At 45.1% G+C, this 26,174-nt stretch overlaps 1 protein-coding gene across 5 annotated transcripts in view; it reads left to right on the top strand.

Annotated features, from left to right (window-relative positions):
- Positions 1 to 10,884, top strand: part of KIAA0040 (KIAA0040 ortholog) — a 35,632-nt gene extending 24,748 nt beyond the window's left edge. For all 5 annotated transcript variants that reach the window (XM_012511587.2, XM_012511586.2, XM_012511590.2 and 2 more), the window contains 2 exons: positions 1,711 to 1,886; positions 7,290 to 10,884. In XM_012511587.2, coding sequence (XP_012367041.1) covers positions 7,423 to 7,719 — 297 coding nt within the window. In that variant the 5' untranslated portion in view covers positions 1,711 to 1,886; positions 7,290 to 7,422 and the 3' untranslated portion in view covers positions 7,720 to 10,884. The remainder of the gene's footprint in view (positions 1 to 1,710; positions 1,887 to 7,289) is intronic.
- The last annotated feature ends 15,290 nt before the right edge of the window (positions 10,885 to 26,174 follow it).

Genomic DNA, 26,174 nt, shown 5'->3' on the forward strand with positions numbered 1-26,174 from the left:
TTTTCCTTTAATACTCAATATCTAGTTATGCATCGTATATACTCTGGGGGAAGAAAAGAGCTTCCGACTTTGTATTAGGACTAGTTATTTGAAGCAATTCATTAAATTGGGGAAAATGTAGATACCTATTTCAGAATGCCTAGAGCTGGGTCTAAGTAATAAATGTAATGTTCTACAAGCTGATCATTTACTGTGACGAGACCATTTTTGTACAAAACAGTACTTACCTCTATTAGAGGGCACCTAAGCATGCCAGGTGAGCAAGGTGAGAACCATCACGAAAATATATATCCAGAGCAGCCAAGTTAATAACCACTGACCGAGGTTCCACTCCGTGCCCTCACTGCCAGAAATCCTTGGTTTCTGACGTGTGTGATATTATTGTAACCACAGGGATTTTGTAAGGCAGTGTGGTTTGAGAGCTGGGGCAAGGTTTGGACAGGCAGGGTGGAGAGGCCTGGGGTTGAATAAGGTGTTTTAAACCCCCAAGAGAGATGGTGAGTAGTCAGGTAGAGACTGATGGTTTTCCTGTTTTGGAAAGGAAAAAAAACAAAAGAATATACATATACATTCCAGACTCAGAGCCCTCATAGGAGACTAGGATTAGAAGAAGGAAAGTTGAGCACACCCAGGGACACCTCCTCTCGTGTCCCTCTGCCTGAGAGTTCTCCCACCCATATCTGCTGGAAAACACCTGAGCCACGCCATCATCCCGCCCTTTCTGGCCACCATCACCTTTGGCCCAGCAGCCACTTTCCCTGGACAACTGTGATCATTTCCTCCCCCTGCACCCTCTTCCATCTGTCCTCTCACACGTCAGAGAGAGTGTTCTTTATGAAATACACATCAATTATGTCCCCTCCTTGCTTAAAACCCCGTGGCTCTCACAGCAAACTCTAGCCCTCCACGTGGCTTACAAGGTCCTGTGGTGTGGGGCTGCCATTCGTGGGCCCTGCCATCCACGCTCATCCCACCACTGCTGCTGTCAGCTACCCTGTCCCTTCGGGTCCTTTTCAGGGACAGCAATGGGTCTAATTTGTTCATCTAATAAAAAGCACAATACATGTATTATTTGCCTATGTTTCCAGACTTTGGGGGGTCACTTTACAGTGTATGAACAATTGAACTCGTTTCTTTAAATGTAGAGAACTTCACCTGAAAAGGTCTTGGAGGGTTGAAGAAAAGCCTATCAAGCATATTACTTGGAAATGCTTTAAAATAAGTTTATTTTGTGTTTCAAAACTTTTCAGACACCCTAGCCATGTGTTTGCTGTTTTTGTCATTCAGATTTTCGCTCAGTCATCCCTCATCAGAGCCTTCCTAACCTCCCTGTTACCCCTTTCGTAGCATCATGGGGTCTTGTTTATGGCACTCACCATAATTACACTTTCACACCTGCCTGTATGGTTCTTTGATGAATGTTTGGTTTGGTTCCCACACTAGACTTGGAGCACAGAAAGGACAGGGATCTGGTTTGCTTGTCCTGGATACACAGTTCCCAGCAGGAGTAGGTTCTCTGTAATTAGGCACTGCACAATGCCTGCCCATACACCAGTCCTGATGGTCGTTTGTTTTCATTGCCTTCCCTCAACCTTCTGCAAGCAGGACTGCTGGCTGCTTCTGCCATGCTGCTCCCATGTCCCCCTACACAGAACTTGACCACAGAACTCATCACACTATACTTCTATTTTCGTTTCTCCCCCTTGCTAGACTGGGCGGTGATCAGGATCTGAATGCACATGGCTGGTGTTCAGCAATTGTTTACTACGTTGAACGTGACCTCCAGGAAAGCAGTTCTGGCCAAGATCCCCTGACAACGCGGAGCAAGAAGTAACGTGGAAGGAGGCTCCCCAAGCTGGCTGGCCATTTTGCTGCTGTGTGTGGAGGTAAACTTCTTCCCCCCTCTCCTCACCCATGATTCTTTCCCTCATTTAGCACATGGCTCCTGTGCTCATAAATGAAGGTCGGCTGCTCGACTTGCATATGCAATTGTTCTCAAACCTGACAATTGTCCAGAAACACTCGGGCTGCTTGCTACAAACATAAATTCCTGGGCCCATCCTAGACCCGACTGAATCAGAGTCTCCAGGAGCAGGATGCGGGAATCTGTATTTTTAACTCCTTAAATGACTCTTCGTAGCCCACAGTCCATCCTGCTGTCACCTGGGATCCTGGGCACAGGAGCTAAAGCAAGCACAGTGATCAGCACAACCCAAGACAGAAAGCTCAGTGGAGCTGTTTGAGCAAAGGCCCAAGGGGAGGTCTTTGCTCCCAACTGTCAATTATAAAATGGCCCCCCACACAAATCCAGGAGTCAGCAGTCGCAGAAGAGCGGCCTCTTAAGGTTCTCATAGAGAACTGAACCTCCCACCTCCCCCTACGAGAAGGGTGATGATTTGTACCATTTGGAGGTCACTCTGGAGTTGGTCTCAGGGATTCTAATTGGGTGCCAATGTGATCCTTATTATTAACCTTTCCAGAAAGTATTTACTGTCTCACAGACACTGTTCTAGAGCTTTAAGTGTATTATTTTATCTAACAAACAAGAACAATGAGAGGCTGAGCAGAATAGAATGCCCTGCTCCCTTCTTGGAGAGCACTGGAAGGAACAGCAGTGTCAGGGCCAGCCCTGGACACAGCCTGCAGTAGCTTTTGGCTCTCAGAGATTGAAGCAGACCTCCCTGTGGAATGACCCATCCCTGTAACACTTCCAAGGGTCCCAAAGCCTGGGAGGGAGGCTGGGGCCTGTAGATGGCTAGCTGCACTCCTCCACCTCACCTATGAACTCAGTAATCCTCTAAGCACCTTCAGATGTTCCCCAAGCCACCCCTCTCCATCTGATTTCTGGATGTCAGAGTCTAGAGCAACAGCCACAGACCTACAGACCAACCATATCAGGGAGATTACTTCTGAAGACCTTTTCATTTCAATGCGGTAGGGGCCCATGGTTCTTTGGCAATAGGGATTGGCTTGGAGGTGAGGAACGAGGAAGAAAAGCCCAGCACTGAAATTAGTCCATTGTTATTTCAAGATAACTCACTATTTTATGGATTATATTTGTGTAAGTATTTTACAGTTTACAGAATGCATTAAATATATTGAATCGTTTTGATCCCCACAATGTCATTACAAGGGAAGCTCATTAGCTTCATTTTGTAGCTGAGGTCTGGTTAACTTGCCAAGATCATGCAGGTTGACCCAAGGCTCAAAACCAGGCCTTCTGGCTCTGGGATCACTGTTTCTCATCGACACCTCATACTTGGGTGGATAGAAGTTTGTGACAGAAAGAGTGAATGAATGATTCTGTCTCCCTAGCTAGCTACTACAGAGGGTATAGAGGTAAATAATATTTGGTTTCAAAGAAATTGAAAGTAAGTTTTCCCCTCTTCTCTCTCCTCTCGTCCACCCCCACAGCCACAATCAGACAGATGAGGTTGGTTGGCACCTATTGTTGGTCTTATAAAAATAGATGAATTACTTTTCAAGCAGTGTCAGTGCTATTCAAAAGCCAACAAAAGGCTAGAGTGTACTTCCAGGGGCCGAAGTGTGTCTTCTTTTGCATTCCATGGAAGTTCTCACTTTTAATTCACGCCACTAAGGAGATATTTGATTGTTTTTTGGAAATGCTAATAATGCAAGACTCATAAATACTAATGAAACACTGTAGATTAGCAGAGCTTAGCAAGTAACGTGGGGGGTGCCTAGAAAAGAATTCTTAGATTAAAAAATATAAAGAATACCTTTTAATCAAATTTTCCCCAGACTGGCTTCCCAAATGTTAATGAATACTCTTTGGCTGTATGGGGAGCAGCCTCAAATAAGTCCCTTTAGGAATCCAGAAGTGAATTATTGGCTTAGCTTTAGCTTGAAAAGAAATCTATTTATTCAAAGGCCATTTTAGGTGCCAAGGGATGGATGAGTTTAAGACAAAGGTTGGGAGGGGTGGGAGGGCCCTAGACGTTGAGATAAACATATAATTCAAATGCGTGCTTCTACTTCAGCCAACTAAGCAATCTAGTTTGGAATTTGCTTATTATACTTGGCTTTTATGACTTGATCTATCAATAGTAATAACTCCCCTGGAATGGACGAGGCTCCCTGATGTCAGAAACCATACCTTTGTCATTCACTATTGAATCCTCAACACCCAACAGTACATGAAACATATTAGGTGCTCAGTGAGTGTTTGATAAACGGATAAGGAGATTTAAAGAACTTTCTTAACACATTTTCCAGAGTTCTTCAGATCTTGTTATCTTTTCCTGAAAGGCAGCTCTGATCACAACATTCTCCTGTTGTAAAGCCCCCAAATAAGCGCAAACCCTGTGACGGCCCCTCTACCCTGGCCATGCCTACCTCCTAGTGTCCCTTCTCATCCTCTCTTCTCCCACCCTGAGCTCCAGGCTCACCAGAAGACCCCCGTTCTCCTGCTCATGTTCTAGAAGTTTCTCTGCCTGGAATGTTTGAACATCCTTTACACCTATATTTCTCTGTCAAAATACTACTCATCTTCAAGGTCTTCCCCAGGTGGCTCCACCTTCATGAAAACTGACCTGATGTTCTCCCTGGGCTCGCCCTCCTTCCTTGTTGGCTGAACCCAGAGGGGCCCCTGATACCCGTCTGCTCCCTGTAGGAATAGCACAACCCCTGGCACAGAATAGTTGGTGAACATTTGTGGTGGTGGTGTTGTCTAACGTGAATCAGGAAAGCTGTGAGTAGGATCAAATTAGAAAAAAGCACCCAAAGCCTTTCCACAACCGAGCAGAAAGATCCCAACAGACAGGGCCAAAAACCCACTCAAGACTGAGGTAAAAACAAAGGTCATGGCAGAGGGAGGAGGAAAATCCAGAAGAGAGATGAGTGGCCTGAGGTACAGCATCACCGGGGCTTAGAAGCATGCCAAAGGCTACTTTCCTCTACAGAAAGCCTGGCAGCTTGATGGTGTGTGGGCATGGGCTGTTCCCAGGCCTCAGAGGGGCTTGAGCAGAGCCTTGGACTAGAGGACATGACTCCTCAGGATACTTTTCTTTGTTACATGTTGAGTTTAAGTTCAGGCAGCCATATGCTTTCTATAAACATGCACTTGGGCAGGACTTTGTTTTTCTTTTATGTATCTTCATGCATTTGGGAAGGATCTAACAATGAGAAATAGGTCTCTTTGCAGTCTTTCCTACAATAGACTGGGATAAGCATTTAAGTTAATCTGGGGAATAGCCAAATATTGTAAGATTCTGTAAATCCTGGGCTGCTTGCCAAAAATGGGTTAATTCCACAGAAAGGAATAGGAGGCCACAGAGCAACGCCTGTGAACAGATCACTCCTCGCAGATCTGGAGCCAAACTCTCCAGAATGAGTGAGACCAGCTCTGGCACTCACTCACCGTGTGGCCTGAGCCTCCATCTCTTCAGCTGCAGGATGAGGGAACCACAGTACCTACTTCATAAGGGTGTCATGAAGATGAATGAGTTAATAGAGTGCCTAGAACAGTGCCTGGTATATAATTAGTGCTTACTAAAAGTTGGCTAAAATTATTATTGTCATCCTATAGCATTTCTTTGGGCTCCATGGACCAAATGGCTCAGGAGTAGGTGCCAATTTGTACGCTTGCAAAAACTATGTAAATAATGCCATGAGAGGGTGGGATTACATGCCAGCAGACCAGGACTGAGGACAGCTGGGGCTTAGATGGACACATGGGCACTGGGATCATGAGACATTGATAGAACATGCTATCCAAGGAATTAGACCTCTGAGGACAATTGCTGGGGCATCATGTAGAAAACATCACCCAGGAGGGCTGCACTTATGTGCAATGAAGCCTAAGCTGATCTTGAATTCCAGGTCCAGGTCCCCAGTGTTCCTATCCATAGACATGGCTCACTCAAAAGATTAAATGCAGATGAAAATGATTAGAAAAGTATGAAGTGAAATGCAAGTATAAAGTGACATCATTATCATCCTTAGTTCCTCAGCTTGCCTGGCAGCCTGCAGAGCTGAACCCATTGTCCAGAGGTCTGGGTGGGTCTGGGTGGGCCTGTGTGGCCTGGGTGGGTCTCTGTGGCCTCAGACATGTCACCTCACTGCTCTGGACCCCAGATTCTTTATCCTTAAGTGAGAGAGTTCGTTGGGATGATCTCTGGAGTGTCCATCCTGAAAATCAACCACTCCTTAATATTTGGGTCCTGGGGAATGTCTTACACCAACAGGCCTCTTAAATTTCCTTGAATCATGCCTGTCCTTGAAGTCTTGTTTGTAAACAAGAACCTGTAATTCCAGAATGGAAGGCAGCCTCTAAGACCTTATACTTGAGAGCTGAGCTTTAAGATATATGTGGAGGGGTGACCAGGGAAGAGGGGCAGCTCTGTATAAGCAACAAGGAGAATGGCCCCAGCTGTATGCTGAGTTCAGAACAGGAGAAGGGAGGCACCCAGGAACCTCACTCTGGTTTCCAAGCACCATCACTAAGCCCCTGCAAGGACTCCTCTCCCATGGAGAAGAAAGAGAGCAGGAGACTTTGGAGTATTTGGTCAAGGAATAGAAAACAGAGACAAGGGTAATGAGGGAGAGGAAGGTAGAAGGTAGAAAGTGGAAAGCCAGGAAATGGTCACCCCTGGTTCTCTCAGCCTTGGGAGGAGAGGACTTCTCAGGCACAGGAATGGGATATAAGGAGGGGAGGAGACATGGAGCAGGGAAGAGATCATGAGGGGACAGCAAGGAAAGCAGGCATGGGGCAGGATGAGGACTGATGACCTCTTAGCCCAGAGGAGACCCAAGTCCCCTACTACAGACAGCAAGACGTAGACATCTCACTTTGTGCTTAAGCTTCAATAAGCTTTGAAAATGGCAAGTTATGTTAATAAAAGGTTACATACAGACCTGTCCTGTGGGGAGTGTGTGTTCAACATCTGTCAGGTGAGCTGCAGTGGAAAAAAGATTGAGAACTGCTGTTGCAAAAGGGTCCAGGGAAGCAACCCCTTATCAGAACACTGAACACACACATTGATTCATTTATCCAACAGCTGCTGAGAACTTCCTATGTGCCAGACCTGATATACTATTCATTTTTATATCCTAAGCCCAATATAATGTGCGTACATAGCAAGAATTAGTTGATGCTTATTGATTACATGCATGCATTTATCTTGTTTATTGAGTCTCAATACAAGTTTACTGAACTCTGGAAATCTTCAATTCCTTCCCCTTTCCTAAGCCTAAAATCTATGAAACTATTAAAATTGTAGACCAGTCCCCCTGCATTTCTCTTCAGTTGTCTGTTTTAATCTCTTCAGGTGCTGTCAGTGGCATGCCCAAACCCAAAGCTGGAAGAGGAATAAATTACAAGTGGTCAAGGGTGCATCCTCTTGAGCCCAAGACCTGCTTGTAAACCGAGAGGGTTCTCTGGCCCTCATCTAGCCAAGCACCATGGAGAGAATCAGCGCCTTCTTCAGCTCCATCTGGGACATCATCTTGACCAAACACCAAGAAGGCATCTACAACACCATCTGCCTGGGAGTCCTCCTGGGCCTGCCACTCTTGGTGATCATCACACTCCTCTTCATCTGTTGCCATTGCTGCTGGAGCCCACCAGGCAAGAGGGGCCAGCAGCCAGAGAAGAACAAGAAGAAAAAGAAGAAGAAGAAGAAGGATGAAGAAGACCTCTGGATCTCTGCTCAACCAAAGCTTCTCCAGATGGAGAAGAGACCATCACTGCCTGTTTAGTTAGGCAGGAGGCAGAGGTGTTTCCTTTCTGGGGCTAAGCCTCCTTCTGACCACACACAGACATTTCAGGAACCCCTGAAATGATGCACTATGTCCATGTCCACAGAGTAACTACTCAACCAAGGAACAAACCTCAGACTAAGTGCCCCAGTGGAGGGCAGTCCCAGGGACCACGTGGACAATTCTTGGATACTGTCTTGGCAGCTATGTGTCCAATAGCAATGCTCCTTACTGCAGACCCAGGCATGCCTCCCACCTGTCTCTGGCATACCCCACATGCAAAGCACAAAGAACATTTATCCATACATCTCAATATGGTTCCCAAGTGTGTGCACATGCACATGACACACACACACAAATTCAGGCAACAGGTACGTGGGCAAGTATATTCTGCTCATCAAATGGTCATTGGCTATGTACTTTGTGCAGGGAAGTACATTATCTACAGTCACAAAAATGTCTCATGGGAAAGCCTTGCCAGATTCAGACACATATATACAATTTCATAACCAGCAAGGTCCCCATACACCATCTATTCCATAAACCACTCAGGTTAGAGATGCATACTTTCCTATTTCTATCTCTACACATCATAAACTTTTACTGGAAGTACTCATAATTGGACATTCCAGCAACCTGCTACAGTCCCAACCCCTGTGTTGTCTTGATACATACACACCAAGTTTCCATGCCTCTGACCCCTCACCTGTGCCAAGATGTCCAAAGTGTGATGGTTCAAAATTCATTGAAAGCTCTTTTCTTGTAACTCATGACAAGGTCCGTCCTCATTGCCACTGAGAGGTGTTTAATGTGATCCAAGACCTCTCTGAAACATGACCCCCCCAAACCACTCAGCAAAGTGCCTTTCTCCAAGCAAGAACAAACAGCTCTTGGTAGTGACTGCTAGAAAGCTGTGGTAGCCCACTCATTTATGTCAGTGGACTGCAACTGTGTACCTGTGCAATGTTTTACAGATGGAAAGGGTGAGGAGATGCTACACCTGAGCTAGGTATCTCCTATATAACCAAAGTTTCCAGCAGGGAAGGAACTAGACAATCATCAGTACAGTCTCACAGAAGGCAACACTGGAAGTGATGTCATAAGGCTGTGATGCATGCATGGTATGGCACAGGTGGGATGCAGAGGTAACAGATTTTAAATGAAAGTAGGATGAAGCTATAAAGAGGTTTATTTATATTTATATTGAAGCTCAGGCAAGTGCCTTGCACACAGTAGGTACTTATAACTGTCTGTGGTTACTGTTGGATACGTGATGTTGTTAAGGGTAAGCTTGTAATACCTCACCAATTCTCCCCGAGGGATCTTCTCTTCTAAGTGAGCCCACTAATTGCTGCAATGGATGAAATTGTGTGTTTAATGCTGCAGGAGAGTACATGTAGGTGACACGTGTGCCTTGAGGTATGTGAGGACATGTAAATTAGATCCACAGTGAGCTGAGGAGGGCTTTCCCCACCAGAGTGAGGTTGGGAAGCAGAGTTAATCCACTTATAGGATGAACTGCTTGGTATTTTGGTTGTATTGTGACTGTATTACAAAGATGGACAATTCACTCCTTGGGAGCAAGTTATGCTCTAGAAGTTTATTTGCAAATATGCTGGGAAGCTCTCTTGAAATATTTTCCCAAGGAAGCTATTCTACACAGTGGCAAAATTGCTATCTAATTAATAATGTAGCTAAACTATGATATTTATAGTAGCAGAAAACTAAATTCTGTAAGATTGCATTAAAGGAAAGATATATTCTATTTGCTCACTTGGGGTGCCTGGTACTCACCTGCCCTCCAGGTGTACTTTAGGCCTGTGGAGGGTGGGCATTTAGTGGTGACCCTTGCACCAGGGTTTTCTAACAGATGACCCTGTGAATCATAATTCAAACCTGCATATATTTTATAGCCAGTCACATTTGCCCTCTCACCCTATATGGCCATAAACTGCCTAAGCACTCAGGCCTCCCACTCATCAACCCCTTTGACCAGAGAAAGAAGCACTCTAGTTCTCTATCCCCTTGTCACATAGAGAGTTTGTCATGGGGCCTCTGGCTGTGCCCTTCACATAACAGAATGACTTGCCATCTGCCTGCACCAAACCCAGGGATGTGGAAGACATCTCCCCACATCTCCCACTGCTCACCAGGACAAGCTGCCCTTCCTGTCTCCACCTCTCAGTCCTCCTAAAATGGATGGCTGGGGAGACGTGGAGGCTGACAGCTGAGACGTAGTGTCAGATACGATCTAGGAGGGCGGATCACCGGGATCCGGGACCATACAAGTAACATGGTTTCCATGGCAACTGCTTGCTCCTTTGAATTAAGACAGCAGTCAGTTGTCATTGCCATGACAAGGCCTCTATCTCCAGGCACAATATCCCTGCTGTCTCCTAATCCAATGGACTTGCTCTTACCCCAGGCATGAAACACCCAGAAACTCACTTCTCAGTCACTTCCACAGCCGATGACTCAGAAGAGCCAAACCCAGAATGGTGCCTCTCTTTTCCCCACCACAGACTCCCCTGACAACCTTTCCTGACGTAACTAGAGGAGTCCCAGCACAGGATAGGCCCTAAACGTTTCGCTGAATAAACAGGTGCATGAAAGGAGCCTAAGGCCATTGTTGATATCCACTCTCTTCTTTCCACTTCCTTCTCATCTTTTTCTCTGTTTCATGCTTCTCTGATTCCCTCTTCTGCCTGCACCAGGCCAGCCCCAGCCCTTTATTCCTCTCCATTTTCACTCCTTCCAGCCTCTGTCCCTGAACTGCCACTGGCAACCCATGGGACCTCAGGACCAGAGACTGCTTGACTCATCTGGGGAGGGTAAGTTCACGGGGAACAGAAAAATGATTCCTAAAGAAGAGGCTTCCTAGACCAGCACAGGCTCAAGAAAGAGATCCCCTAGGCCTGGACTTCTGAGCAGCTTCAGCCAGGCTCCGGCCGGCAGCCAGAGGAGGCCTTTCCCCATTGCTCAATGGATTCTGTTTCTTTTTCTTGGGGGGACCAGGGAGGGAGAAAGGTAGAAAACTGGCAGTCTCCTTTCCAAGAAAAATGTAAAGGGTCCAAGCTGTATAGTATTTGTCAGTATTTTTTTTCTGTAAAATTCAAACACACACAAAAGAAAAATTTATTTAAATAAAATACTTTAAAATGAAAAGTCTTGGAGTCAGACAGTTATACTTTCTTAACATTAGGTATTACCCCCACTCAGACATCACTCAGAAATGATCAATGCAGGGACTCTTTCTGTGACACAAATGTCCCAGCCCTCCCTGGTCACCGCCTTCGCCATGGTAGAGTCATAGGTCTGAGGACAAGGAATGTGGCTGTCTCACACTTGCTTGCAAAACAGATGGCCTTGGAGACCAGACTCCCTCAGAGGTGCCAGCTACAGGAAAAATACACTGATGTTCCTTGGCAACACTTACAGAACTTTCCATCAACAAGGTCCACCAATGGCTTCTTAAAGGAAAAGGGGGGAAATAGCAAAAACCTAGGGAAAAATGGACCTTTGAGTTAAATCCACTGTTGGGAAGGGAGGGATCAAAAACATCTATAGTAGCCACTAGGGCAAAAACTGTGTGTGTATGTGTGTGTACACTGTTCAATGTGGTTCAGTATGGTACCACTAGCCACATGTGACTATTTAAATTCATTACAATGAAATAAAATTAAAGGTATACTAGCTCAGCTATGTCTGCCATATTTCTTTTTGTTTTTTGTTTTTTGTTTTTTTTTTTTTTGAGATGGAGTATTGCTCTGTCACCCAGGCTGGAATACAATGGTATGATCTCGGCTCACTGCAACTGACACCTCCCGAGTTCAAGCAATTCTCATGCTTCAGCCACCTGAGTAGCTGGGATGACAGGCATGTGCCACTATGCCCAGCTAATTTTTTTTGTATTTTAGTAAAGATGGGGTTTCACCACAGTGGCCAGGCTGGTCTTGAACTCCTGGCCTCAAGTGACCCGCCAGCCTCCCAAAGTGCTGGGATTATAGGCATGGGCAACTGCGCTTGGCCATGCCAGCCATGATTCAAGTGCTCAGTAGCTACACGTGGCTAGCGGCTGCCATCCTGGACAGCATAGGTCTATGATCTTGTTGGGGGCAGGGTCAGACATCTGGGAAAAACAGCCATGCTGACTGGATTTCAAGGAGGGCTTAGGAAGGAAGGCCTAGAGCACAGGTGGACTCTTTGCCTTATCTTGCCCAGGGCAGGTTATGTCTGTAGTTCAGATAAGTTCATTCCTGGGCTCCCTTCCCCATCACCACACACTCATGACAACCAGAGAACAGAGACTCTTCATTCAGCTCCCTGTTCATCCACCCAGGACATTGCTAAACTTTCCAGTGCAGAGGAGAAACTGATGCTCAGAAACCATCTGGGAGGGAAGCAGCTGCTGCATGCCTGAGGGGATGCCAGTGCTCAATGCCCTCAGCCACACCTGCCCCGGCTCCATCCTGACCTTGGGGTATAATACGGATTTGGATAATGAATGCCATCACGCCCTTAGCATTCTCAACTCATCACAGCACTCTGCGCTGGCCCCTTGCCCTTTGACCTTAGTAGTATTTCCCAATTCAAAGTCACAGGTTTACTGGACTGGAAAAATATCCCTTCAACCTGCTTTCTGTCTGTCATAGACTCAAAGGGTTGTTTTCAAACACCTGTGTGGGCAACATCACACTATATTTCTTCAAGAATGGCTGTGACTGTGTACCTCCAGCCCTCTTTTGAGGCTGTCCAACCCATTAACATTTGTGACTGTTTACTATATGCCAAGCACACTGGGTGCCAGTGATACTAAGTTGTAGAGGGGCTCAGAACCTGGTAGGGGGGCACAGACAAGCAAACAAGTGTGGCCATTGCTTCCTTAGAGGGAAGCTCCCAGGCTGGCTTCCGGACAGGCCAGGGGAGATCGCCTAGGAGGTGTCTGGAGACTTGCACAGGAAGAAACTGAGAAAGGAGGTCCCCAGGTGAACAGTCTACAAAGGCAAGTGCACCCTGGAGTAGTGATGCAGGCAGACAGGCTGATGAGGACCATTCAGAAACCATCAGGGCTCTCCGGAGGCCATAAGTGCAGTGAGCTAGGACTCAGGACTAGGATTGTCCCAACCCTGATGCTAACTCCAACTCTCACTAGTTATGTGATTTGGACCCATGGCTTAATCTCTCTGTAAGACTTACCTGCTAAATAAAGCTAATGAGAGTAGCTACCTCATAGGGAGCATTAAATGATCGTGTGTATAAAGCATTTAGCACAGGACCTGGCTTATATTAAGTGCCCAATAAATGTTACTTATTATTATTAAGGGCTGAAGGAAAACCATGAGAGAGCTGTGTCCTAGGAGCCAAAGGAAAAGAAATTTCCAAGAAGAAAGTGATGGTCCATAGCGTCAAATGATGCAGGCAAATCGAATGAGACAGGGATTGAAAATAGCATTTTCTATTCCCCATGGTGTGATGTGTTCCCTAATTTCACCACATACTGCACTATCTACAGGATTACCAATACTCCATGGATTAAGGTCTCCAGATTTGCAGTATGTGACAGGCAAGGCTGCCTAATTTTTTTTTTTTTTTTTTATTATACTTTAGGGTTTTAGGGTACATGTGCACAATGTGCAGCTTTGTTACATATGTATCCATGTGCCATGTTGATTTCCTGCACCCATTAACTCGTCATTTAGCATTAGGTGTATCTCCTAATGCTGTCCCTCCCCCCTCCCCCCACCCCACAACAGTCCCCAGAGTGTGATGTTCCCCTTCCTGTGTCCATGAGTTCTCATTGTTCAATTCCCACCTATGAGAGAGAACATGCGGTGTTTGGTTTTTTGTCCTTGCGATAGTTTACTGAGAATGATGTTTTCCAGTTTCATCCATGTCCCTACAAAGGACACGAACTCATCATTTTTTATGGCTGCATAGTATTCCATGGTGTATATGTGCCACATTTTCTTAATCCAGTCAATCGTTGTTGGACATTTGGGTTGGTTCCAACTCTTTGCTATTGTGAATAGTGCCGCAATAAACATACGTGTGCATGTGTCTTTATACCAGCATGATTTATAGTCCTTTGGGTATATACCCAGTAATGGGATGGCTGGGTCAAATGGTATTTCTAGTTCGAGATCCCTGAGGAATCGCCACACTGACTTCCACAATGGTTGAACTAGTTTACAGTCCCACCAACAGTGTAAAAGTGTTCCTATTTCTCCACATCCTCTCCAGCACCTGTTGTTTCCTGATTTTTTAATGATGGCCATTCTAACTGGTGTGAGATGGTATCTCACTGTGGTTTTGATTTGCATTTCTCTGATGGCCAGTGATGATGAGCATTTCTTCATGTGTTTTCTGGCTGCATAAATGTCTTCTTTTGAGAAGTGTCTGTTCATGTCCTCTGCCCACTTTTTGATGGGGTTGTTTGTTTTTTTCTTGTAAATTTGTTTGAGTTCATTATAGATTCTGGATATTAGCCCTTTGTCAGATGAGTAGGTTGCAAAAATTTTCTCCCATTCTGTAGGTTGCCTGTTCATTCTGATGATAGTTTCTTTTGCTGTGCAGAAGCTCTTTAGTTTAATGAGATCCCATTTGTCGATTTTGGCTTTTGTTGCCATTGCTTTTGGTGTTTTAGACATGAAGTCCTTGCCCACGCCGATGTCCTGAATGGTATTGCCTAGGTTTTCTTGTAGGATTTTAATGGTTTTAGGTCTAACATATAAGTCTTTAATCCATCTTGAATTAATTTTTGTATAAGGTGTAAGGAAGGGATCCAGTTGCAGCTTTCTACATATGGCTAGCCAGTTTTCCCAGCACCATTTATTAAATAGGGAATCCTTTCCCCATTTCTTGTTTTTGTCAGGTTTGTCAAAGATCAGATAGTTGTAGCTATGCGGCATCATTTCTGAGGGCTCTGTTCTGTTCCATTGATCTATGTCTCTGTTGTGGTACCAGTACCATGCTGTTTTGGTTACTGTAGCCTTGTAGTATAGTTTAAAGTCAGGTAGCGTGATGCCTCCAGCTTTGTTCTTTTGGCTTAGGATTGACTTGGCGATGCGGGCTCTTTTTTGGTTCCATATGAACTTTAAAGTAGTTTTTTCCAATTCTGTGAAGAAAGTCATTGGTAGCTTGATGGGGATGGCATTGAATCTATAAATTACCTTGGGCAGTATGGCCATTTTCACGATATTGATTCTTCCAACCCATGAGCATGGAATGTTCTTCCATTTGTTTGTATCCTCTTTTATTTCATTGAGCAGTGGTTTGTAGTTCTCCTTGAAGAGGTCCTTCACATCCCTTGTAAGTTGGATTCCTAGGTATTTTATTCTCTTTGAAGCAATTGTGACTGGGAGTTCACTCATGATTTGGCTCTCTGTTTGTCTGTTATTGGTGTACAAGAATGCTTGTGATTTTTGTACATTAATTTTGTATCCTGAGACTTCACTGAAGTTGCTAATCAGCTTAAGGAGATTTTGGGCTGAGACAATGGGGTTTTCTAGATATACAATCATGTCATCTGCAAACAGGGACAATTTGACTTCCTCTTTTCCTAATTGAATACCTTTTATTTCCTTCTCCTGCCTGATTGCTCTGGCCAGAACTTCCAGCACTATGTTGAACAGGAGCGGTGAGAGAGGGCATCCCTGTCTTGTGCCAGTTTTCAGAGGGAATGCTTCCAGTTTTTGCCCATTCAGTATGATATTGGCTGTGGGTTTGTCGTAGATAGCTCTTATTATTTTGAGATACGTCCCATCAATACCTAATTTATTGAGAGTTTTTAGCATGAAGGGTTGTTGAATTTTGTCAAAGGCCTTTTCTGCATCCATTGAGATAAACATGTGGTTTTTGTCTTTGGTTCTGTTTATATGTTGGATTACATTTATTGATTTGCGTATGTTGAACCAGCCTTGCATCCCAGGGATGAAGCCCACTTGATCATGGTGGATAAGCTTTTTGATGTGCTGCTGGATTCGGTTTGCCAGTATTTTATTGAGGATTTTTGCATCAATGTTCATCAAGGATATTGGTCTGAAATTCTCTTTTTTGGTTATGTCTCTGCCAGGTTTTGGTATCAGGACGATGCTGGCTTCATAAAATGTGTTAGGGAGGATTCCCTCTTTTTCTATCGATTGGAATAGTTTCAGAAGGAATGGTACCAGTTCCTCCTTGTACCTCTGGTAGAATTCGGCTGTGAATCCATCAGGTCCTGGACTCTTTTTGGTTGGTAAGCTATTGATTATTGCCACAATTTCAGAACCTGTTATTGGTCTATTCAGAGATTGAACTTCTTCCTGGTTTAGTCTTGGGAGGGTGTATTTGTCGAGGAATTTATCCATTTCTTCTAGATTTTCTAGTTTATTTGCATAGAGGTGTTTGTAGTATTCTCTGATGGTAGATTGTATTTCTGTGGGATCGGTGGTGATATCCCCTTTTTCGTTTTTTATTGCATCTATTTGATTCTTCTCTCTTTTCTTCTTTATTAGTCTTGCTAGCGGTCCATCAATTTTGTTGATCTTTTCAAAAAACCAGCTCCTGGATTCATTAATTTTTTGAAGGGTTTTTTGTGTCTCTATTTCCTTCAGTTCTGCTCTGATTTTAGTTATTTCTAGCCTTCTGCTAGCTTTTGAATGTGTTTGCTCTTGCTTTTCTAGTTCTTTTAATTGTGATGTTAGGGAGTCAATTTTGGATCTTTCCTGCTTTCTCTTGTGGGCATTTAGTGCTATAAATTTCCCTCTACACACTGCTTTGAATGTGTCCCAGAGATTCTGGTATGTTGTGTCTTTGTTCTCGTTGGTTTCAAAGAACATCTTTATTTCTGCCTTCATTTCATTATGTACCCAATAGTCATTCAGGAGCAGGTTGTTCAGTTTCCATGTAGTAGAGCGGTTTTGATTGAGTTTCTTAATCCTGAGTTCTAGTTTGATTGCACTGTGGTCTGAGCGACAGTTTGTTATAATTTCTGTTCTTTTACATTTGCTGAGGAGAGCTTTACTTCCAACTATGTGGTCAATTTTGGAATAGGTGTGGTGTGGTGCTGAAAAAAATGTATATTCTGTTGACTTGGGGTGGAGAGTTCTGTAGATGTCTATTAGGTCCACTTTATGTAGAGCTGAGTTCAATTCCTGGATATCCTTGTTAACTTTCTGTCTCGTTGATCTGTCTAATGCTGACAGTGGGGTGTTAAAATCTCCCATTATTATTGTGTGGGAGTTTAAGTCCCTTAGTAGGTCACTCAGGACTTGCTTTATGAATCTGGGTGCTCCTGTGTTGGGTGCATATATATTTAGGATAGTTAGCTCTTCTTGATGAATTGATCCCTTTACCATTATGTAATGGCCTTCTTTGTCTCTTTTGATCTTTGTTGGTTTAAAGTCTATTTTATCAGAGACTAGGATTGCAACCCCTGCCTTTTTTTGTTTTCCAGTTGCTTGATAGATCTTCCTCTATCCCTTTATTTTGAGTCTATGTGTGTCTCTGCATGTGAGATGGGTTTCCTGAATACAGCACACTGATGGGTCCTGACTCCTTATCCAGTTTGCCAGTCTGTGTCTTTTGATTGGAGCATTTAGCCCATTTACATTTAACGTTAATATTGTTATGTGTGAATCTGATCCTGTCATTATGATGTTAGTTGGTTATTTTGCTCGTTAGTTGCTATAGTTTCTTCCTAGTCTTGATGGTCTTTACAATTTGGCATGTTTTTGCAGTGGCTGGTACCGGTTGTTCCTTTCCATGTTTAGTGCTTCCTTCAGGAGCTCTTTTAGGGCAGGCCTGGTGGTGACAAAATCACTCAGCGTTTGCTTGTCTGTAAAGTGTTTTATTTCTCCTTCACTTATGAAGCTTAGTTTGGCGGGATAGGAGATTCTGGGTTGAAAATTCTTTTCTTTAAGAATGTTGAATATCGGCCCCCACTCTCTTCTGGCTTGTAGAGTTTCTGCTGAGAGATCAGCTGTTAGTCTGATGGGCTTCCCTTTGTGGGTAACCCGACCTTTCTCTCTGGCTGCCCTTAACATTTTTTCCTTCATTTCAACTTTGGTGAATCTGACAATAATGTGTCTTGGAGTTGCCCTTCTCGAGGAGTATCTTTGTGGCGTTCTCTGTATTTCCTGAATCTGAATGCTGGCCTGCCTTGCTAGATTGGGGAAGTTCTCCTGGATAATACCTTGCAGAGTGTTTTCCAACTTGGTTCCATTCTCCCCATCATTTTCAGGTACACCAATCAGACGTAGGTTTGGTCTTTTCACATAGTCCCAAATTTCTTGGAGGCTTTGTTCATTTCTTTTTATCCTTTTTTCTCTAAACTTCCCTTCTCTCTTCATTTCATTCATTTCATCTTCCATCAGCGATACCCTTTCTTCCAGTTGATCGCATCTGCTACTGAGGCTTCTGCAATCTTCGCGTAGTTCTCGAAACTTGGCTTTCAGCTCCATCGGCTCCTTGAAGCCCTTCTCTCCATTGGTTATTCTAGTTATCCATTCTTCTAATTTTTTTTCAAAGTTTTTAACTTCTTTGCTGTTGTTTTGAATTTCCTCTCGTAGCTCAGAGTAGTTTGATCGTCTGAAGCCTTCTTCTCTCAACTCATCAAAGTCATCCTCCATCCAGCTTTGTTCCGTTGCTGGTGAGGAACTGCGTTCCTTTGGAGGAGGAGAGGTGCTCTGTTTTTTAGAGTTTCCAGTTTTTTTGGTCTGTTTTTTCCCCATCTTTGTGGTTTTATCTACTTTTTGTCTTTGATGATGGTGATGTACAGATGGGTTTTTGGTGTGGATGTCCTTTCTGTTTGTTAGTTTTCCTTCTACCAGACAGGACCCTCAGCTGCAGGTCTGTTGGAGTTTACTAGAGGTGCACTCCAGACCGTTTGGCTGGGTGTCAGCAGCGGTGGCTGCAGAACAGCAGATTTTCGTGAGACCACAAATTCAGCTGTCTGATAGTTCCTCTGAAAGTTTTGTCTCAGAGAAGTACCGGGTTGAATGAGGTGTCAGTCTGTCCCTACTGGGGGGGTGCCTCCCAGTTAGGCTGCTCAGGGGTGAGGGACCCACTTTAGGAGGCAGTCTGACCGTTCTCAGATCTCCAGCTGCGTGCTGGGAGAACCACTACTCTCTTCAAAGCTGTCAGTCAGACAGGGACATTTAAGTCTGTGGAAGTTCTTGCAGAGTTTTTGTTTGTCTGTGCCCTGCCCCCAGAGGTGGAGCCTAGAGAGGCAGGCAGGCCTCCTTGAGCTGTGGTGGGCTCCACCCAGTTCGAGCTTCCTGGCTGCTTTGTTTACCTAAGCAAGCCTGGGCAATGGCGGGCGCCCCTCCCCCAGCCTCGCTGCTGCCTCGCAGCTTGATCTCAGACTGCTGTGCTAGCAATTAGCGAGACTCCATGGGCATAGGACCCTCCGAGCCAGGTGCGGGACACAATCTCCTAGTGTGCCGTTTTCCAGGCCCGTTGGAAAAGCGCAGTATTAGGATGGGACTGACCCGATATTCCAGGTGCCGTCTGCTTCCCCTTTCTTTGACTAGGAAAGGGAACTCCCTGACCCCTTGCGCTTCCCGAGTGAGGCAATGCCTCGCCCTGCTTCGGCTCGCGCACAGTGCGCTTCACCGACTGTCCTGCACCCACTGTTAGGCACTCCCTAGTGAGATGAAACCAGTACCTCAAGCAGAAATGCAGAAATCACCCGTCTTCTGTGTCGCTGGGGCTGGGAGCTGGAGACCGGAGCTGTTCCTATTCGGCCATCTTGGCTCCAAGGCTGCCTAATTATCTGTCCCACCTCTGCCCACAACCAAGTCGCCCCAGCTTGACAGTGCCACCTGGTGGCCAGATCAGGAGAAAGCGTGGGTCAACATCTTTTTCACCTGAGAAGTGTTTCCTGCAGAACATCCATCTAGCTAGTTCACCTGTTCTCAAATTAAATGTGCAAAAGAGTCACCGGGTTTTTTGTGAAATTCACAAATCTGTCAGGGTCCAGAATGCCGTGCTCATGTGACATATGGGGGATTTCCATAAATCACAGGTCTCAACTGTTGTTACAAACATATATTGGTGAAGTGTTCTATATATAGCCTCACTACAGTAAAGCTTCCCTAACCACACACGTCTTGCCCACTGCAGTAAGACTAGACCACATTGCAATTGTGTGTTTCTTCTATTCCCAGCATCCCACCCCTATTTTGACCCCCATTAGAATTAGCTTTTACGAGATTAGAATTAGAACTGTCTTATTCACTACTATATCTTCAACACCTAGCATGGAGCCTGGCACACACTATATGCTAAATAAATGTGTTGATTGGGGGAAATAAACACTGAGGTGTTTCTTAAAAATGCAAATTCCCTGTCTCTCCCTGCCTTTCTGGATGATTATTAAGTCTAGGGTGATGCCAGACAATCTGCTCCAATAAACACCAGGTCAGTGCAGGTGGTCCCTGAACCACACCTTGAGAAATACTATCAGAACAACAAAAGAATTGTGTACGGTCAAAAAAGTTTCAAACACTCCATAGTATAATTTTCCCACTTTATCCCCTTGGGATCTGCAACGCATTTATCACATTAAAGTTTCTGGCAGGTGCTATAATAAAGAATTTGGTTTAACTCCACTTAAAGTTTTCCCAAATTTATTTAACCATAAGCCTCTTTTTCTTTTAGCACATCTGGAGGAACAAAGGTTCAGGGACCACCATTTGGGAAACGCTGCCATGGAGGGCTAGTGCGCAGTCCACACATCCTTTGCTCCTGACTTCCATGGAGGGCTGGTGCGCGCTCCACGCGTCCCCTGCTCCCGTCTTCCATAGAGAGCTAGTGAGCACTCCACGCTTCCTCTGCTCCTGACTTCCACTACAGGCTCAGTCAATGTCATCTCCAGAGGAAACTCTTTCTGCAGTGTACACAGATTCTCACTAACCTTTATGAACCTTTCTCTTTTACTCTTCCCTCTCTCTTTCTTCCATTTGCAACACATAATAATCCTAGTGGTGGCTATTCATAGCAAATATGCTTTAGAGCTGCTAAAGAGACATCTCTATCCAAAGAAAAAAAGAAAAAGTTTTAAATGAAAATATGAAGACTGAAGATCCAAGCCCACTATTTTACCATTCCAGAGTGCCTTCATACATAAAAACCACTTTCATTATTTCACTTGATTCTCACTTTATAAATGAAGAAAATGAGGCCCAGAGAAGGTAAGCCAGTTTACCCAAACTGGAATAGAAACCCAAGTCTTCAGACTCCTACCCCAGTGTTCCTTCTGCACACCAGGCATTGAGATCCAGGCCAATCTGATCTTGGCTCCTCAAAGACTGTTGAACTTGTAGACGCCCCTCCCTTGAGTTGGAAACTTATAGAACACAATCAAGGGTCTACCCATAAGCCTTTAAAGTGCCCAAATGTCTCCTTTATATGTCCCACAGCAAGCCTCATCTGCCTCCTTCTCCTTCTCTAATTAAACCTAATTTTCTTCACTCACCAAAATAAAGAACTGTTTCCATTATATTTTGTTTCTTGTATTTAAATTACAGTACCGCAATACTATTGTTTTCTATTTTTCATTATACATACACTGCAACTCATCTATATTGTAGAGTAAACAGAGTTTTCTGGGCTAACCTGAGAACCTACCTTCTTTATATAACATTAGAATTGGAACTCAAATCATTTCACCCACAGAAACAGCCGACTGACAGAAGGAATTGGAGAAGTGAATTCATTTGCAAATTAGGAGCTGCCTGAAATCTCTCCCAGGGGTGCCCTCCTTCACCTTTCATCAGGCTGACGACCTCCATCCGCCTTTCCTCCCCAGCAGCCCAGTGCGCCGGGTCTGGGGATAGAGTCCAATCTCACCAGGCAATCTCCTCAAGGTTGTTCCCAGTTATTTTTTGCGCATTTGTCCAGCAAGAACGCTGCCTAAGAAACCACCAAGTGCAGGCCCAATGCTAAGCTGGGCCTCACCGACTGACTCTCCAGATAGCATCACCCAGGAAAAGAGAAAAGTGGGGACCTAGCCCCCAGAACTCCCCTTTACAGAAGAGAGAAGTGGCGCTGAAATGAGAGGCTCCCGACAGGACAACACTGCCATCTCCTGGCCAGGCTGAATATAGCAAGCCTCTTGCACTAAGCTGCCGTCCCAACCGTATTGATCAGCTCTGTATTGACATGAACTCCCTCCTGATCCCCTCCACCACCCTAGAGAAGCGCTTGAGGTAATGACTTAGAATTTTTTTTTTTTTTTTTGAGACGGAGTTTCGCTCTTGTTGCCCAGGCTGGAGTGCAATGGCTCAATCTCGGCTCACTGCAACCTCTGCCTCCTGGGTTCAAGCCTTCTCCTGCCTCAGCCTCCGGAGTAGCTGGGATCACTAATCCCTCCACTGAGGGCCTTTTCCATCAACTGGCTAAATTTCACCAAGAGTTTCTAGCTATTATACTTGTTTTTCCTTCTGCCACGCCATCCCTTCATCTGCATGTCCGCTGTCCACATCTCTTCACACACCACACCTGGCCTTTTTCCTTCCTCGATCACAATTTCTGGAGGCATTTTCTATCTTTCTCCTCAGCTCCTTCAGCATTTCCTGGCTTTAATCATCTTTAAATCCCTGAGAGTTCAAATTTTAAACACAGAGCTTTTGATCTCATTTGACAAACATAAACTCTGGGACCCTATTCCCAGAGGAAGCCACTGACAGGAACAACCAGCTCTAAGCTCTGACATGAAAGGACCCATCTCTTGCCCGTACCACCCATCCTCCTCAAAGCCCACCATTCCTTCTTCCTGGATATCTCACTAATCTAGATCCTCCTCCCCTTCTCCACCATTTCTGCCACAGGCCAAGGAAGTTATGACTGCTTGCCTGAACTATCACTATAGCACTCAACTTGCCTGTGAGTCTCTATTCTTCCTCCAAAACTCCCCTCAACACTCCCAGCCCATTGTCTATCCTATCACCAGCCTGATATTTGAAAATACACATCTGACCTCGTCACTCTCAGGTTTAAAAACCTGTGTGTTCCCCACTTTCCACATGCTTTCATCTGAGCAGTGGCTCTCAAGTGTGATCTATGTTGGAATCCTTGGGGGCACTTTAGGAAGCTCAGGTGCACAGAACTCACCTGAGACCCACTGGAGCAGAGCCTGTGGAGGGGAGTGGAGCTTCTGTACCCATGGAGGCCCCCCCCCCGCCGCCGCCTCCGACAGGTAGTGAGCGCTGAGAACCACAGTACTGGCCTGGCAAAGGAAGAAACCCCACTCATCTCATCAGCCTGGCCCACCAAGCTCTCCTCACCCCAGTAAGAAACCACTTTGCCCTCCTCAGACATGCCACACTCCACACTTTCTCTTCCTTGCTGGCAAGTCTCTTGTACCCAATGGGCCCCACCCGCCTCAGGCCTCTGGTTTCTCCCCCTGGAACTCATCCTTCCAGACTTAAAGCCGACATCACATCCCCGTGAAGCTCTCTCCCTTGGCACCCCTGGCAGGATGAGTCACCCCGACTCTGCCCACAGTGCTCAGTCCACCTCCCTGTGGACTCACTCTCCCCAGTTTGTTTCCACGGCTGCCTCTGCCACCACTACAAGAGCTGCTGGAGGGCCGCATTTGTGTTCTGTTCATCACTGTCTTGCTCATGTCCTGCATAAAAGGCAACACTTTGGAAACTTTACCAAGACTTCTGTCTTTGCATCTACCCTAGTGTCTGGCTTGCAGCCTGTGCCTTCTATGAGAGCTTTTGTTTGCTTTAGTTTGTTCTAAAGGGTAGAAATCGTCCCTGTAAGCTTCAAAACCTTGATGGCTCATAACCTGGTTCTAAGAAAATGCACTCTCTCTAAAAAGCAGGTCTATCCAGAAACCCATTCCACGGGCCCATATTCAGCTACCATATTGGAAGTTATGAGCACTGGTCATGTTAAAATGAGGTTAGGCATGGAAGTTTCGAGTTGGAATGTTTCACTCAGTCAGACAAAGGCCCTTTGAAAATGAGTTTCTCTCAACTTCCTTCCTGGTCCCCAGTAGAACCTTTGAAGGGTCAGCTGAGGTTTTCTTCACCAGCTCCTTTGTGTACCGTGGGTCCTACAGGCAAAAGAATGTAAGAAATAGCTCCTGTTTCCCAAAAGTGCTCCTCTTGGCCAGTGGTGGAGAAACCCCGGGGTCAATGAACACAGGGGTGTGCGTTTTGTAATTTGCTACCATCACAGACTCCTCCAGAGCAAAAGGACCACCGGTGGCTCCCCCACGCCAGAGCTATTCAGAGTGGACACCACTCCAGCAGCAGCCCTCGACCCAGACCTACTTAACCAGAGTGTCTGGGGAAGGGACCCCGTGATCTCTGTGTTAACAAGCATGTTCAAAGTCGAGAAGCATTGCCAACAACCACCATCCTTGGCTCGAAGTCAATCTCTGGGATTTGATCCATTTTGCAAAGGAGGCACTTATCTAAAAACCCTGGACCACTGTGATGAGCCCAAAGCTTCAGAATCACAAAGTTGAGTACCCTACATGCAAACAGGGTCACGGAACAGCAGAAGGGAATTCCAGCCAGGTGCGGCGGCTAGCACCCGTAGTCCCAGCTACTTCCTGAGTCAGGGCTGGAGGATCATTTGAAGCCAGGAGTTCAAGACCAGCCTGGGCAATATAGCGAGAGCCTGCTATATATCTATAGAGATAGATAGATATAGATATAGATATAGATGATATAGATATAGATATAGACATAGATGTATAGTTGGGCATGGTGGCACTCGCCTGCAGTCCCAGCTACTCGGGAGGCTGAAACAGGAAGATTGCTTGAGTCCAGGAGTTCAAGGTTACAATGAGCTGTGATCACACCACTGCACTCGCCTTTTTTAATTCCCTTTATTCTTCCCCACAACACTAGAAATTAAAAGGGAGAGCTTTACACTGTTTTCCTCACACAGCCTGGGTGACAATGAGACTCCATTTCTATTAAATAAAACAACTAAAAAACTACAAAAATGTCTTTAAAAGAAGAGAATTTGAGAAGACTTGGAACTGGCAAGTTGTGCAGACAGACCTTTAAGACAGATGAGACCAGCCTGGGTAAGATAGCAAGACTCCATCACTACAAAAAAGTAAAAAATTAGCTGGGCACACTAGCATGTGCCTGTAGTCCCAGCTACTCAGGAGGCTGAGGCGGAAGGATTGCTGGAGCCCAGGAGTTCGAGGCTGCAGTGGCCTTGATCATGTGAATATACAGCAGTCTGCATGACAGAGGGAGACCCCATTCAAAAAAAAAAAAAAAGGCAGACAAGGAAATTAGCTCAAGCTCAGGCCCTGACAAAGCTAGATCAAGACTAGGAGAAATCTGGTCAATTTCTGTAAACATCTCCTCCTCAGAGAGGCTTCATAGTCCGACACCATGCAACACCTTCATCTTCTCATCCTACTTTTTCTTCCATGGCATTTCCCACTTCTTGTAACTACACATTTATTTGTTGTTTAATGTCAGCCTCCACCATGAGAATATTAGCACAAGGACAGGAATATGATGTTATGTCCTTGATTAACACCAATGCTTAGAATGGAACTTGGCACATAATAGGGCTTCATCTCTATTCGTTGAGTGAATGTAAACAAATGAATGAATGACAGCACACAAGCTCCATCAATACAAGGATAGTGTCTATCTTGCTCACTTCTGTCTCCCCAGTGTCCAGCACCCTGCCTGATACAAAGCAGACAAACACTTAATAAACTCTTGTTGAATCAATTAATAACATGCAGGCACATTTTTTCATCGTCAGCATCAACACTAAAACTGTATTTCACTGAGACCACCCATTATCAGAGCGAGCAGTTACCATGGCATTGCTCAATGTGTGTGTCTGGGGAAGGAAGGCACCAGAGGGGGATGCTGAAGACTTTACAGGTTGACAGAAATGGTTTCAGGAGTATGGTCTGACATTCACCCAGAGGTTCAAACCTGGAGACACCTAGGCAATAGACCACACCCTGGTCCTGGAGAGGTACAGCAGCTTTCCGGGCATTCGCCTTACTTCCCATTCACTCACTTCTGCATTCTAAATACCATTATTTCCCATCATGCAAATCAGAGTCCACAGCCAACCAAATTCCATTACAATGCACGAATTGTACCTTCACTTGCACGTAGGTTAAATTTAGAATTCAAGTGCACTTATGTGGGGGAAAATAACACATGGCAATTTTTTTTTTAAATCAAGTGGTTTGTTATTTTTTTCTTCAATAGGAATTTAAGTTACTTCATTGGTCACTGACTTTGCTACAGAAAACCCTCTAAAATGATAGAAAATAAGCAAAGAGGATCTGATCTTGCCAACTGTTCGATCAAACATAAGACTCACGGTGCTGAGCACTCCCACAAAACCCAGGGCTCCAATAGTGCGGGGCGGGGAAAAGAGGCAGTCTGAGGCCTGGTGGGCAGGAACGGGAGTTGCAGAAGAGTCTCTGGGAGGAACCAATTATCAAGAGAGTCAAACTA

The sequence above is a fragment of the Nomascus leucogenys genome, chromosome 12, assembly GCF_006542625.1.
Source record: "Nomascus leucogenys isolate Asia chromosome 12, Asia_NLE_v1, whole genome shotgun sequence".
Classification (NCBI taxonomy): Eukaryota; Metazoa; Chordata; class Mammalia; order Primates; family Hylobatidae; genus Nomascus; species Nomascus leucogenys.